Source organism: Orycteropus afer, unplaced genomic scaffold (genome assembly GCF_000298275.1).
Source record: "Orycteropus afer afer isolate SDZICR_OR568_19922 unplaced genomic scaffold, OryAfe1.0 scaffold00017, whole genome shotgun sequence".
In the NCBI taxonomy this organism is placed as follows: Eukaryota; Metazoa; Chordata; class Mammalia; order Tubulidentata; family Orycteropodidae; genus Orycteropus; species Orycteropus afer.
In genome coordinates, this window is record NW_006921604.1 from 2,270,686 (window position 1) to 2,284,905 (window position 14,220).

Sequence of the window (14,220 nt, forward strand, 5' to 3'; positions counted from 1 at the left end):
TTCCTTCCGAGGAGTGGCTGGTGGGTTTGAACCGCCAGCCGTCTGGTTAGCAGGCAAGTGTCTTAGCCACTATGCTACCAGAGCTCCCCTTAGGAAACTACTATTAGTTAAAAAATATGTAACAGACATATCAACTAATTGTAAGGTATAGAACTTACATTGTTAAAAACAAAAAAATGAGACAACTGGGGACATTTTTACCCTGACTAAATACTTGATGATATTAAGGAATTTGGCATGGGAGCTCTGGTGGCATAGTGCCTAAGGCATTTGACTGCTAACCAGAAAGTTGGTGGTTCAAACGCACCAGCCACCCCTTGGAAGGAAGGTTGAGCAATCTACTCCTATAGAGATACTGCCTTGGAAACCCAAGGAGAGGTCGCTATGAGTCAAATCGACTTGATGGCAGTGAATTTGGGTTTTTTTTTTTGTGTGTGTTGATAATGACTAAACCTGGGTTATTAGTATGTAGGATTATTGTACAATTATCTCTACTTTCATGTGTTTGAAATTTTCCATAATTAAAAAGGTGTTTTCATTTACATATCTCAGCATTACTTGCAATTATGAAAACCTGGAAACAATAGAGAACTAGTTAAATAATGTGTAGAAAAGCCCTTACAAGGAAGTGTTTCACTATCATTAAAAATTATTTACTAAGAACAGTGAAAACCTATATTAATATATATGCACAGATGATAATGAACATGGAAAATTTGCATATACATATGTGCTTAGAGAAAAGACTGGAAGGAAATCCATACAGTTTTTTAAAGTGTTATCTCTGATAATAAAATTTCAGTGAGTGCATTTTTTCCTCTATAGCAAACTGTGTTTTCCAGATGTTCCATAATAAGCAAATATCAGTTTTTAAATCAGAGAAAAAAAAATTTTAAGATTGTGAGACATTTTCTACACCTGTCAACTTGCTTTTAACTCTCTCATAGCAGTTTGGAATCACTGGAACAGGCTTGTTTTTTTTTTTAAAGGAGATATACTTTCTCATTCATTCATTCAATCACTTGGTAAGTCAGACAGTCAGTCAGATACTTTGTAACTATCGGGCCTTAGCTCTTTATACTCAAGTCCTTTCCCCTGAGGAAAGGCCTAAGGAGCTCTGGTGGCACACTGGTTAAAGCATTTGGCTTTTAATCAAAAGGACAGCAGTTCAAACCCATCAGCCACTCTGTGAGAGGAAGATCAGGCTGTCTGCTCTTGTAAAGATTTATAGCCTCGGAAAGCCTATGGGAAAGTTCTGCTCTGTCCAGTAGAGCTGCTATGAGTCGGAATCGACTCGATGGCAGTGGGTTTTGGGTTTGGAGGAAAGGCCTTGTGACCCAGAAGGTGAAGTGATGTGGAACTGGAGAAAATGTTGCTCTGTTCCATTCTGACTGCCATACAACCTTCCAAACACTCAGTCCCGTGCCACTTACGGGCTTTTCCGCAGCTTCTTTGTGGTTTGCATCCATAGGCTCTTCCTCTGTCTTTTTGCCCCTCCTCCCCCTCCATTTGCCCTCTTAATGTGAAGACCCTCAGGTTTTGGTCCTGACCTGCCTCTTTTCTCTCTTCCCTCTCTTCTCCTTACCATCTATGGGTTGAAATGCTACCTCTATGCTAATAACTCGCAAATGTGTATCTGCAATCCTTCTTCTCCTTTGAGCTCCCGATTTTATAGCCAACTGTTCACTTGATACTTCCATGGTCTGAATTAATAATTCTCCACTAGAATATTGCACATTTTAACTTAACATGTACAAAGTAGCATTCTCATCACTGACACTCTCTGCCTGCCCAGACCTCTCCAACCGGCATGCAGGTACACACTCACATGCTCAGAAAACAAAATTCTAAAAAATAAAACTATATCTGTTGCTCAATCTTTATTGTCTCTGTACATGACACCATTTACCCCTTGTGCCAACCCAAGTCGGAGAGTCTGCCTTGGCTTTTCCTGCTCACTCACAGCCCACATGGGATTGGGCACTGAGAGCCGCAATGTCTGCTTCTAAATATACCTGGAATTGAAATATACTGGACAGGACTGCCATCATCTCTCCCCTAGACTTCTTCAACAGCCACTTAACCAGTTTCCCTTGGAGCTCTGGTACCTTAGTGTCTGAGGCACTTGACTGCTAACCAGAAGGCTGGCGGTTCAAACCCACCAGCCACTCCTCAGAAGGAAGGTTGGGCTATCTACTTCCATAGTGATACTGACTCGGAAACCCAAGGAGGAGTCACTATGAGTCGGGTCCGACTCGACAGCACATAACAACAACAACAACAACCAGTTTCCCAACTTCCATCTTCATCACCTCCAAAGCATTTTCTACATAGCCACAAGGCACAAATTCAATCAGCACAAATTCAATCACTTAACCCAGTATATTGTACTCAGAATCAAATCTCATGCCTGCACAGCCTCCACTGCTACACAGATGGCCTGTGTGTCTCTCTGCGTTACACTGTTCACTCTTAGCTCACACACTCCTCTAGTTACGAGGTTCTATATTTTACTTTTTCAGTTCCTCAAACATATCAAATTCTCCTTTTCCTCAGGGTCTCTGCACATGTTACTCCCACTTCCTGGAATGGTGTCTTCTCCTATGCCCCTACACTTACCCTTCACATGACAGGCTCCTTCTTATTCTTTCCATCTCAATGCCAATGGCACCTCCTCAGGGAGGCCGTAAGCATTATTGTTGGCTTTGTTGTCTTGTTGTTATTTTCTCCCTCAGTTCCTTGTTCTGTTCCTTCAAGAATGTACTGCAAACATTGATTAATTTACACTTGTGTTTGGTTACTTGTTCTATTTTGCCTCCCATGAGGTTGAGGTAGTGTTTGTTAGATTTTACCTCGACTCCCTAACACTTGGCATGATGCTTTGTGCATAGATAGTGCTCAAAGAAAATTAACTGAATGAATGAACAAATGTTAAAAAAAAAAAAAAAAAGAGGTGGGGATGACTGACAGAAAACAATTTTTTGTTTTGTTTGTACCCAATAAGGTGGTAAGGTATTTCTCTCAAGGTTTTTCTTTGGTTACCCATGTTGTCAAAGTGACAAGACCTGTGGCCATGGCTTCACTGATTCAGAAAGCTTCAGATCTTAAAAACATTCCCCTCAGAGAAAGAAGGAAAACATTCCAGGAAGCCAAATGGCTGCCTTCCATTCTGGAGTGGTGGAGCTTACCTCTGCCCATGGGGTTGTTTAATGGGGTGATTATGTGTAATTTCCTTCTATGCCAAGTTGGGTTCATCGCCCTTTTGCGAGCAGTTGACTAGGGATGGGCTGAAGAGCAGCTACTAACATGCTGCCAGCGTTTTCACTGGCACTGACATTTTGGGTCTTGAAATGAATCCCCTGTAATTAAGAAGATTATCCCCCTCCCCCTGCCATAGTGACTGCACACAGTGATGACGAGATTGCTGATAGGAGGATGAGATGGATGCTCTCAGAGATGCTGCTTAGATTCTGGGACCACTCTTGGAGGGAACACTGGATTGTTAAAAGTCCAGCCAATGTCCTGCCCACACTGCTAATCCTGTCATAATTGGTCATTAAAAAGTAGATTGAAGCCCAATTTCTTCCTCTTGGAAGGTTTGGCTGGCACCACTTTGAGGCTCTTCCTGGAGACAGCATCCATTAGTCAGATAAACTCTTGCTGAGAACAGAAGTGCCAGGCACAGTCTAGTAAAGTGGTGAGAGGTCATGTACAACAGCTGGTTGAGCACCTTGGCTGGGACATACTAGTTTTCTTGTTCAATCACAACCACACTGTGAACTCCATGCCCAGTTTATACCTGAAGAAATGAAAAATATCCATCTAATATCTAATTGTGGGCTGGCAGCTTCCTTGTTTACTGGGCTAACCCTGTCCAGGTTTTAGAGTGTAAATGTGACTCTAGTGGAAGTCCTGAGTGAGCTGCTCCAAGCAGGTCTCTGGTGTGGCCAAGGCAGATTTAGATAAGAGGAGAAGGGAACCATGCCAATCTATAATTCAAGTATTGATAGGGATTGAATTGTGCATCCCAAAGATCAGCTGAAGTCCTAATCTCTAGTACCTATGAGTATAACCTTGTTTGGAAATAGGTCTGTGAAGGCATTATCCGTTAGTTAAGATGAGTCCTTATTAAAATATGGTGAGTTCTAATCCAATCTGAGTGGTGACCTATAAAAGAGGAGAGAGGCAGACAGACAGAAGGAGTGATGCTGTAGCTGTAAGCCAAGGAATGCCTGGGGCTACCAGAAACCAGGAGAAACAAGAATGGATCTCCCCTAAGAGCCTTCAGAGCTAACCCTGACAACACCCAGATTTCAGACCTCTAATCTCCAGAACAGTGAGACAATAAATTTCTATTAATATATATGTGTGTGTGTGTATGTGTGTGTGTGTGTGTATGAATGCATATATATATATATATATATATATATATATATATATATATATATATGTATGTATTTATGTGTGTATGTATGTATATATAAATACTATCTTCAAACCTAGCATAGAGAAAAGGAACCTTTTCATGCTTCCCCTTCACCTCTTCCGCAATGATCTCTCCTGGAGCCTGTCTATGTCAAGCCTTACTGGATACACAAAGGACACCTGAACAATTTCTTTAACCCTCAAGGTCACCAACAGCCTCATAAATGAGATGCAGCCCCCCAAACAGAGCAGCTACGAGGAGCATTTCCCTGCAGTGCCTCACTCTGACCCCTCTCCCCAACCACAGAGTTCTTACACTAATTCTTATAAGAACCAATCACAAGTACCCAGAGCAGAATGAGGTGTCAAATAGCATAGACTCACTGCTCAGCGTCCAGGAATGAATTCCAGCTCAGCCCCTCCTAGCTGTGTGGCCTCAGTTTCCCCATAAGGAAAAAAAGACTAAATTGTTGTGAAGGCTTAGCAAGCTCCTGCAGATAGCGGCCAGGCCAGGCCTGGCACGGGGGTAAGTGAACAGATACTTCAGTTGCTGTTCTGCAGTTGAGGAATCAGGCAGAAAGTGTCCCAAAGAATGACTCTGTCTATCCACCAGACTGCTGACATGTGATGAGTCTGATCTAATGGGACGAGAGGAAGGGATGGTACCTCTGCAGCGGGGCTGCTCTCCAGTCCAGGTGCCATTGGGCAGGCACATGACACTGCTGGGCCCGACCAGTCGGAATCCAGGGTTGCAGGTAAAGTGGACTTCGTGATCCACTAAGTACTTGCTTCCAAACTTTCTGCCATCCAGAGGGGCGCTCAGAGCAGGGCAGGAAACTGTAAGGACAAAGAGTGGGATTAGGAGCTATGGAAGCAGCAGTCAAGACATCAGACAATGTATTACACTGGGAAACTCTGCTGCCAAAGACCTCTTTAAAGTGCTGAAGAGCAAAGATGTCTCCATGAAGACTAAGATATGCCTAACCCACGTCATGTTATTTTCAATCACCCCACATGCATGTGAAAGCTGGACAATGAACAATGAAGACCAAAGAAGAGTTGATGCGTTTGAGTGTGGCATTGGCAAAGGATACTGAAAGTACCATAGACTGCCAAAAGAATGAACAAATCTGTCCTGGAAGAAGTGCAGTTGGAATGCTCCTTGGAAGCAAGAATGGCCACCTACTTTGGTCTTGTTGTCAGATGGGACCATTCCCTGGAGAAGGATATCATGCTTGGTAAAGTGGAGGGTCAATGTATAGGGCTGGCAGACAATGGCCCTAGAAGTATATTTGTATGATCTGAATTCCCAGGTGTATAGTAGAGTTGACAAGGGACAAGGTTGTAGTCACTTCTTGGTCACAGCCAGCTACCCAGAGGCACTGAGTAGTTGAACCTGTGGGCTCGGGAGCAGAGTCACAAGGGACATCAAGCTCAATTGGCATAACATACTACACAAAACATTGTTACACCTCCTATTTGGTGAATAACAACTGGGATCTTAAAAGCTTGTAAGCAGCCATCTAGCTGCAACAATGGGTCTCTCCTCGTCCAGAGCCAAGAAGAATGAAGAAAACCAAAGATTCATGGAAACAATTAGTCCTAGCAACTGGTACACCATGCAATCTGCAGCCTATACGACTATGAGACCAGAAGGACTAGATGGTGCGTGGCTACCACCGTCAACCACTCAGAGGGGGATCTATGTCGGAGATCCTGGATAGAGAGGGAGAAGAATGGTGGAACAAAACTCAAAATCATTCAGAAAAAATAAAGCGTGGGGACCAGATTTGCTGGTCTGATAGAGCCTGGTGGAACCACTGAGACTATGGCTCCCAGCTGCTCTTCAAGTCTGGAATTGAACCCACACCTGTGGCTTCCAGCCAAGCAAAAGACAGGCATATGGGTTGAACACTTACCTGAGGTAGATACATTCCTTAGAGAGAACAATCTTGAGAGAAAGAAGGGCTGTTCCTGCACAGGGAGACAGCTCAGGGAGCAGGAGTGCATGGAGGGATGGAGACAGGGAAGAGGTAACTATGGGGAGGAAGGGGGAGGGGAGCTGTTGCATTGGGGTAAATTGTGGTCAATGTCATGAGACAAAGTATATGTGAACTGCTGTATGGAAAGTGAATTTGCTGTGTAAATTTTCACCCAAATCACGATAAAAAAAAATAAAATAAATGCTAGAGGAATTTAATAAGAAAAAAAAAAGTGGAGGGTCAGTGAAGAAGGGGAAGACCCTCAATGAGATGAATTGACACAGTGGCTGCAACCATGGGCTCAGATATAGCAAGGACTGTGAGGCTGGCACAGGACTGGGCAGTGTTTGGTTCTGGTTGCTATGAGTTGGAACCAACTTGTTGGTACCTAACAACAACAACAACAACCTCCTAGACCACAGCTACTTAGACATCACTCAATCATAACGCTTCCCATTTGTAAGTACCACTCTGTTGAGTGCCCACCCCAGGCTGCACACTGTGCTGGATGTTTGAAATGCTATATCTCACCAAACCCTCAAAGCACTTTTGGGGATGGGTACTAGATTCCCACTGAGTGAAAGACAAGGAGACTCAGGCTCAGAGTCACTGAATGCTGTGCACAGGGTCTTGCAGCATGTGAGGGTCAGAGCTGGGACCTCCAGGTATGGCTGACCCACTGCATCACTGCCATCCACTTGCTCTGGTTTCATGGAGCTCCAGTGGCACTGGGTTTTACTAGGTTTCCTAAACAGGCTGGGGTCAGCCCTACCTTCAGGCCTTGGCTTTTGCTCTTTTCCCTGCCTGCTATGAACTGCTGATGGAGGGGTCCTTCAGGTCTCTGGTCAAATGCCACCACCTCCCAGATTATTCCCAAACCACCACGCCTGATTGAGAGCTCCCCGGCACTATCCTCTGAGCTCACTGTTTTCTTCTTAGCGTTCATAACCACTGGAATTAACTTACTGATTAATTTGTCTCTATGTCTGCTGTCAATTTTCTCCATCAGAAGGCAGGTCTGGGGGCAGAGATAACACCTGTCCTTGCATCGCTGCTCATCCCCAGGACAAGCCCAGTGCCTGGCACATAATGAGTGCTCAATAAATAATTCTTGAACAAATGTATGATTGAAAAATTATTTGTTGAGTGCTTAGTATGGACTGGACACTAAGTTAGATGCCTGGGATACATTAGTGAACAAAACGGACAAAGCTTTGCAGTTTGACCTGGGGCAAGTTTCAAGCTTTCAGGAAGCACAAGCAATATATAAGATCAATAAATAAATGGCAGGGTGTGATAAAAGGTGATAAATATTATGTAGAAAATGAAAATAGGGAATAGGGTAGGGATGCCAGAGGAGGGGGCACCATTTTGAATATGCTGGTCAGACTAGGCTTTTTTGGAACAGACTTGAAGAAGATGAAGGCATAACCTTGCAGATACATGGGAGAGTTGAGATATCTGCTTGAGGATGAGGGAATGGTCAGTTCAAAGGCCCTGTGGTGAGAGTGTGCCTGGCAAGTCTGAGGGATGTCAAGGAGGCCACTGTGACTGAAGTAGAGTTGATTAGGTGGAAAGTAGTTGGAGATGAAGTCAAAGAGGCAACAGGGAACAAGAGGGAATAGAGTTACATAGGCCATTGAAAAGGAAACAGGGCCATTTAACATGTACTCTGTGTGAAATGGGAGTCATTAGTGGGTTCTGAGCCAAGGCACAATAATGTGGTCCATCTTATATGTTAGCAGCATCACGCTGGCTGTGGCTTTAGTATAGAGTGTTGGTGTGTGAAGGGGAAGAAAGCAGAACCCAGGGGCATGATGAAGGCAGCTCAGATCAGAGGGTAACTGGGAGTGGAAAGATGCTTTGAATTATAGAGGTGTTTGGAGGAAGAACTAACTGAATTTCCTGGTGGATTAATGCAGAGAAGAGAGAGAAGGAGGAGAAGCTCTGTCATTCCTCTTCTCTCTGCAGCAGAGTGTTGGGCACATGGTTGGCACTCAGTCAACATTTGTTTAATGACTGAATGCCCAAAGTTGGGTTAGACCAGATTTGGATTTAGTGTAGTTGGGAACTCAGAGGCACTCCTAAAACATGTTACAGTTCCAAGTTTCATTTTAAAAAATAATTTTAGGGTTTTAGACAGATGAAAATGAAGCTACTGCTTCAGCATTGTAGGTGAAAGCTGAGTGGTAGACAATCACTCAGCTCTCACCATGAAGAAAACATTTGGCAACATGTCTGTTAGGGGACACCTAGACCTGAGGCCCTAAGAAATGTGCAACAGGTCTCCCTGCCCAGGCCCAACCCAGGGTCCTTCACAGAGCATTCTGGACTTGGAGAAGGGTAGGAACTAGCTCCCCAAAGTACTCTCAGTGGCCCTTGGTCACTGGGTAATTTATGACCATTGCAGCATCACTTTCCTTTAGCAAAACTCCAACTCGGTGCCCAGTGATAATGCCCTCGTGAGAAGGAAGTGAGTGTGAGCTTAACTCCCCACTCTTGGGCGCTCTTCAGTTGCTACCTCAGGCCTTGTAAATACGTGATCTCACAGTTCTTTTTAAAAACTTAATACTCAATTATGTTGAAAGTGTTTAATATGCTTTTGGGGAAAGGAGTAGGGCCTCTTTAAGAATGAGAAATCTTTAACCTCAAAAAGAAAAACAACAGGGTACCTGTTGGAGCAGCTTACAGGTAAAATGGTACTTAATAGATTGAACGGTATCTGACACCTGGAAGGTGCAATAAACGTTAGTGGAATTAATGAATGGAAACAAATTAAAAGCCAATTGGTGGTTACATCCCAAATGGGAGCTAAAGGGCTCTGCTCTGGTGGAAGGATGTCCCCTTTGGCTGATTCATTTCATGAAGGGCACGTCCTTTTGGGTCTATGGGAGCCTCAGGAAAGCTTTCTGAACCTTCCAGAATGAGGTTAATGTGTAAGGGATGAGATGAGCAGTTAAGTAAGCATGGCAACTTGGGAATGTGAATGGAATGAGGCTTCCATGGATAAGGCCTGAAGCCAATAGGTTGTGATTCTCCCAGGAAAGAAAGGCCAGAAAAATAAGAGGGAGATGCTTTGTACAGAAGCCAGGAAAAGGAAAACCAACCGTATTCTAGACCCAGAAACTTTCCTTCATGACTCCTAGCAAACGCTCTTTCCCAACAAAACCAAATTCATTCCCACAGAGTTGAGTCTGACTCATAGTGACCCTATAGGATGGAGTAGAACTGCCCCATCAGGTTTCTAAGGCTGTAAATCTTTATGAAAGCTGACTCCCTCATCTTTCTCCCTCGGAGCAGCTGCTGGGTTCAAACCACCGACCTTTTAGTTTGCAGTCAAATGCCATAACCACTGTGCCACCAAAGCTCCTAAATGCCCTTTAAGAGAAAAGATAAAAAGTAGAAGAATTTTTCCACTCTTTGCAGTTTGCAGTTTTCCACTCTTTGCAAGTTTCAGGCCTGAAATGAAGACTGTGATTATAAAAGTAAACTAATAAAGCTGCCCTGCCAGTTGTAGTGGTGTCACAAGCAGTACCCAGAGAGGTGTCCAACACATGGGAGACACGCATTGTTGTTAGCTGTGATCAAGTTGGCTCCCGACTCATGGTGACCCCATGCCTGGTCTTGTGCTTTCCCCATGATCAGTTGAGGATTGGACCATTGTGATCCCTAGGGTTTTCATTGGCTGATTTTTGGAAGTAGATCACTAGGCCTTTCTTCCTCATCCTAGTCTGGAAGTTCTGCTGAAACCTGTTCAGCATCACAGCCACACATAAGGATTCACTGACAGGCAGTGGCTGCACACGAGGTGCACTGGCCAGGAATTGAGCCCAAGTGTCCTGTATGGAGAATTCTACCACTGAATCACCAGTGCCTTCATGCAAGAGACACAATATATGGTGGTAATTTTTTAAAAAGAGAATTTGCCAAGTTTTTTAGATCTAGCACTGTTCAGGAAAGAAAGATCTTGAATCTGGGGATGAGAATGAGAGGATTCATGATTTAACAATAGCTGTCCTAACATGAGGAGCTTTGGTGGCACAGTGGTTAAGTGCTCAGCTGCTCCTGTGACTACTACAGCTTTGGAAACCCTGTGGTGTCCATAGTTCTACTCTGTTCTATACGGTCACAATGAGTTGGAATCAACTCCACGGCAGCAGGCTTGGTTTGTTTGGACCCTCACATGGGCCGGGCAGTTTTATAAATTATTCCCTGCAGGCTCTTCTTTGAAACCTCCAGGGATTGCAGGCAGTTGTGATCTTGTGAAAACAAGAAGGCTCCTTAGAAACAGTACTAAATCAGGGACCTCCTACTGCTAGCTCACTTCTCCTGGCCTCAGTTTCCCCACCTACAGCAGGAAGGAAGGATGCCCTGCCTGACTCACAGGATTTGAGTGTGATGAGTCCCACTGAGGGCTTGGGTGCCATAGCCCCTTGGAAGGTGTAGAGGAAGTTTGGCTGGTAGGTTCAGTTCTGCCCCAGTGGAGCCAAAGAAAACAGGAGTTGAGCTGGTGCTGTTGAGACTCTGGACTTGCTACCATAATCTCTAAAAAGTCAGGACATTTAACATGATCATTTCATACAACAAAGAAGGCCCTTGATAAATGTGTCTTAATGAATGGTGTCCATAGGCTCATGACTTAACCAGAGCAAACATGATGACTGCCCTCCTCCTTGCCATTGCCCTAAGGAAAGACTAGAGGAACAGCAGGTGCCCACCTCTGGGTCTTGGCAATGGGAAAGCTGTTACTGGGACAACCAGGAAACAGCACTCCAGTGTCTGCTGAAGCTCTGCCCTCAGGGGTGGGAGTCTGGGGTGCCTACTGTAACCTCCCCAGACAAACAAAACTTGCCTCAGCAGCCTCTTCTCTCTCCCCTCTCCCCACACTGGTAATAATGGAGGGCTTATGTTCATGTCTGAAAAGCTTGAACTAAGTGGAGTCTGGAGTCTACCTGGGTAGGTATGGGGAAGGGAAAAGCAGCTCATGCTCTAAAAGTGGCCTCTCAGCAACTTTATAAAGGTTATGAGCACATGATAGCTGTTAAGCCCCGAATGCAAAGACATGAAAAGAAATGACTGAGGGAGAGGAGAGAAGGCAGACTTTTTTTAAATGCACTCACATCTACCCACAACCAGGGTTAAAAGATGGCTCACAGACCAAGGAGAGGCAGAGAGAGGACTGAGAATCCATTACAAGAATAGAGAGGTGCCAAAAATGACCAGAATTACTGGCCGGCTAGAGACTGGTGGAACCACCGAGACTATGGCCCCGGGTTCTCCTTTGGGCCTAGAAATGGACTTACTTCCATGGATTGGCTCTCAGCCCAACAGTAGAAGGACCTACATGCAGAACACTTACCTCAGGGCAATGCACCCACCTACTATAGCGAGATGCACCCCTGAGGTCAGTCAGTCATGAGACGTCAGAGGAGCAGCATTCACACAGGGGGAAAGCTGGACAGACAGGAATTTATAGATATGAAGGGCACAGGGAGTGGGTAACCGTAGGGAGGAGAGAGGAGAGGAGAGTTTTTTATGGTTGGGGAGGGTAAACAGGGCCGTGAAATCAAATGTGTATGAACTGTTGAATGTAAAACAAATCTGCTTTGGAAATTTGCACCCAAAGCATAATAAAAGAAGAAAAAAAAAAAAAGGAATAGTGAGGTGCCTTGGAAAGGGATCAGTGCAGACGATCCTGGATAGAGTAGGAAATAATGTGTAACAAAACTCAAAATCATAAAAAAAAAAAAAAAAAGGAGAACAGGTTTACTGGTCTGATAGAATCTGGTGACACCCTCTAGACTATGGCCCTAGTTACCCTTCAGGCCTGTAATTGAACTGGCTTCCAGCTGAACACAGAGAGGAATATAGAATGGACGTTTACATCAGGTAGATACACTGCTTAGAACAATCAATCATGGGAAAACAGAAGGGCAGTATTTGCACAGAGAGATAGCGGGGGGGGGGGGGGGGCAGGGATGCATAGGAAAGAAGGACACAGGGAAGAAGGGGGAAGAGAGCTGTAACATTGTGGGGAATTGCAGTCAATGTCATGAAACAAAAGGTATATGAGCTGCTATATGGAAAATGAATTTGCTCTGTAAATTTTCACCCAAATCACAATAAAAAAAAAAAAAAAGGTCGGGGGGAGAGAGAAAGTGTGTGTGTAGAGAGGTGCTCAGGGGCCTTGCAGGACCAGGGAGAGACAGGGGGAGAACCTGAGTGTCTTGTGGCATCAGTAGCTGCTGACTTGGTGACCCACCTGGGGGGGCATCTGGGAGGGCTCTGCTCACAGAAGTTTGCAATGCAGCCAGCCGGCTCTTCATGTTGCGGATACCCTCGGCAAAGCGGGTCTCCTGGCCTTTCAGCAGCTGCTGCAACTGGCGGATAGCTGTGAGGAGCTGTTGTTTGTTGAGGCAGTTCTGGGGGGAGAAAGAATCACCACCATTACCAATTGCGGTTGGTTCTGTCCCACAGGCTCATTCTGGCCTCCCAGAGTCACCCACAGGGCCCAATCTGCCTTTTCAGCTCACCAAATACAATGGAGGAGTCCTTGGATGGCATAGTTAAACACTCATTTACTAACTGAAAGGTTGGCAGTTCAAAGCCACACAGAAGAGCCTCAGAAGAAAAGGCTGGAGATCTACTTCCCAAACATCACAGCCACTGAAAGCCCTACAGAGCAGTTCTACTCTAACACACATAGGGTCGTCATGAGTCACAATCCACTCATTGGCAACTGGGTTGAATTACAACATAAAAGTGACCTCACAAGGCATCCTTCTCTGCCCTCGGCTCTAGCTGGGTGCAGACATCTGCTGAAGCAGGTCACCAAGTCACAGCCCCAAACACACATCAGATAGCCCCAGCTTGCCCCTCAATACAAACAAAAACCCCACTTTTAGGGAGGAGGACATCACTGATTACATGATAGAGGTGCTGCACAACTCAAAGTGCCTTTGGATCCAAACAACCAGTTTCTTTCTCTGATTCTTTAAACTAATGTCCTGAAATTAGAACCTTGGTGAGCTTTTTCTTTCTCTCTCACTCAGATATTTTTAAAAGCAGATGGATGATAAACAGAACTGGCAAAACAGGAATACTCAATGGTTTCTATACTTTAAAAAAGTCTAATGGAGTGGGGGTGGGGAGGTGGCGGGAAGATTATCTTAATAGACTTAAAGAGCCAGTCAATAAAATTCAACACGTAGTTCTGATTAGTTATAAAAAGTCAGTAGAATATGAAAAAGAGGGCTCATGCTTCTCATGACAAAGACTATCTAACTGTGAAGCAACACCCAACATCATACTTCATAAAGAAAATCTCAAGGTTTCCAATTTCAACTGTCCGTTGGGATTAGGAAATCAAAAAGGAGGAGGTGGAGACCCTGGGTGGTATGAATGGTTAATATGCTGGGTTGTTAACCTAAAAGTTGGGGGTTTGAGTCCATCCAGATACACCTCAGAAAAAAGGGCTAGAGATCTAGTCCCAAAACATCAACTACTAGAAACCCTATAAAGCACAGTTGCACTCTGACATGGGAGGTTGCCATGAGTCAGAGTTTATTGGTAACTGGTCTTTTAAGGAGGTAGAATACAACGGGAAGTGATAAGGATGTTGGTGTTGGGAGAGTGAGAAAGTCTTTCACTTCTTCTGAGAATGTCTTTCACTTTCATAAGAGGATTGTGTGTTACCACAGCAGAGCCTCTTCTACCCTGACTAAAATTATCTACAAGGAAGAAAGAGGTAATGATGGTTATCTCCAGGGATAACCTTAGATCATTTTCAATTTTATTTTTATACTTATTTTTT

The 14,220-nt window shown here is 44.5% G+C and overlaps 1 protein-coding gene across 1 annotated transcript in view; it reads right to left on the reverse strand.

Annotated features, from left to right (window-relative positions):
• Positions 1–14,220, reverse strand: part of FBLN7 (fibulin 7) — a 55,373-nt gene that overhangs the window by 18,446 nt on the left and 22,707 nt on the right. Inside the window, exons 3-4 of the mRNA XM_042783457.1 lie at positions 12,670–12,829; positions 5,092–5,262 (exon numbers count right to left, since the gene is read on the reverse strand). Coding sequence (XP_042639391.1) covers positions 5,092–5,262; positions 12,670–12,829 — 331 coding nt within the window. The remainder of the gene's footprint in view (positions 1–5,091; positions 5,263–12,669; positions 12,830–14,220) is intronic.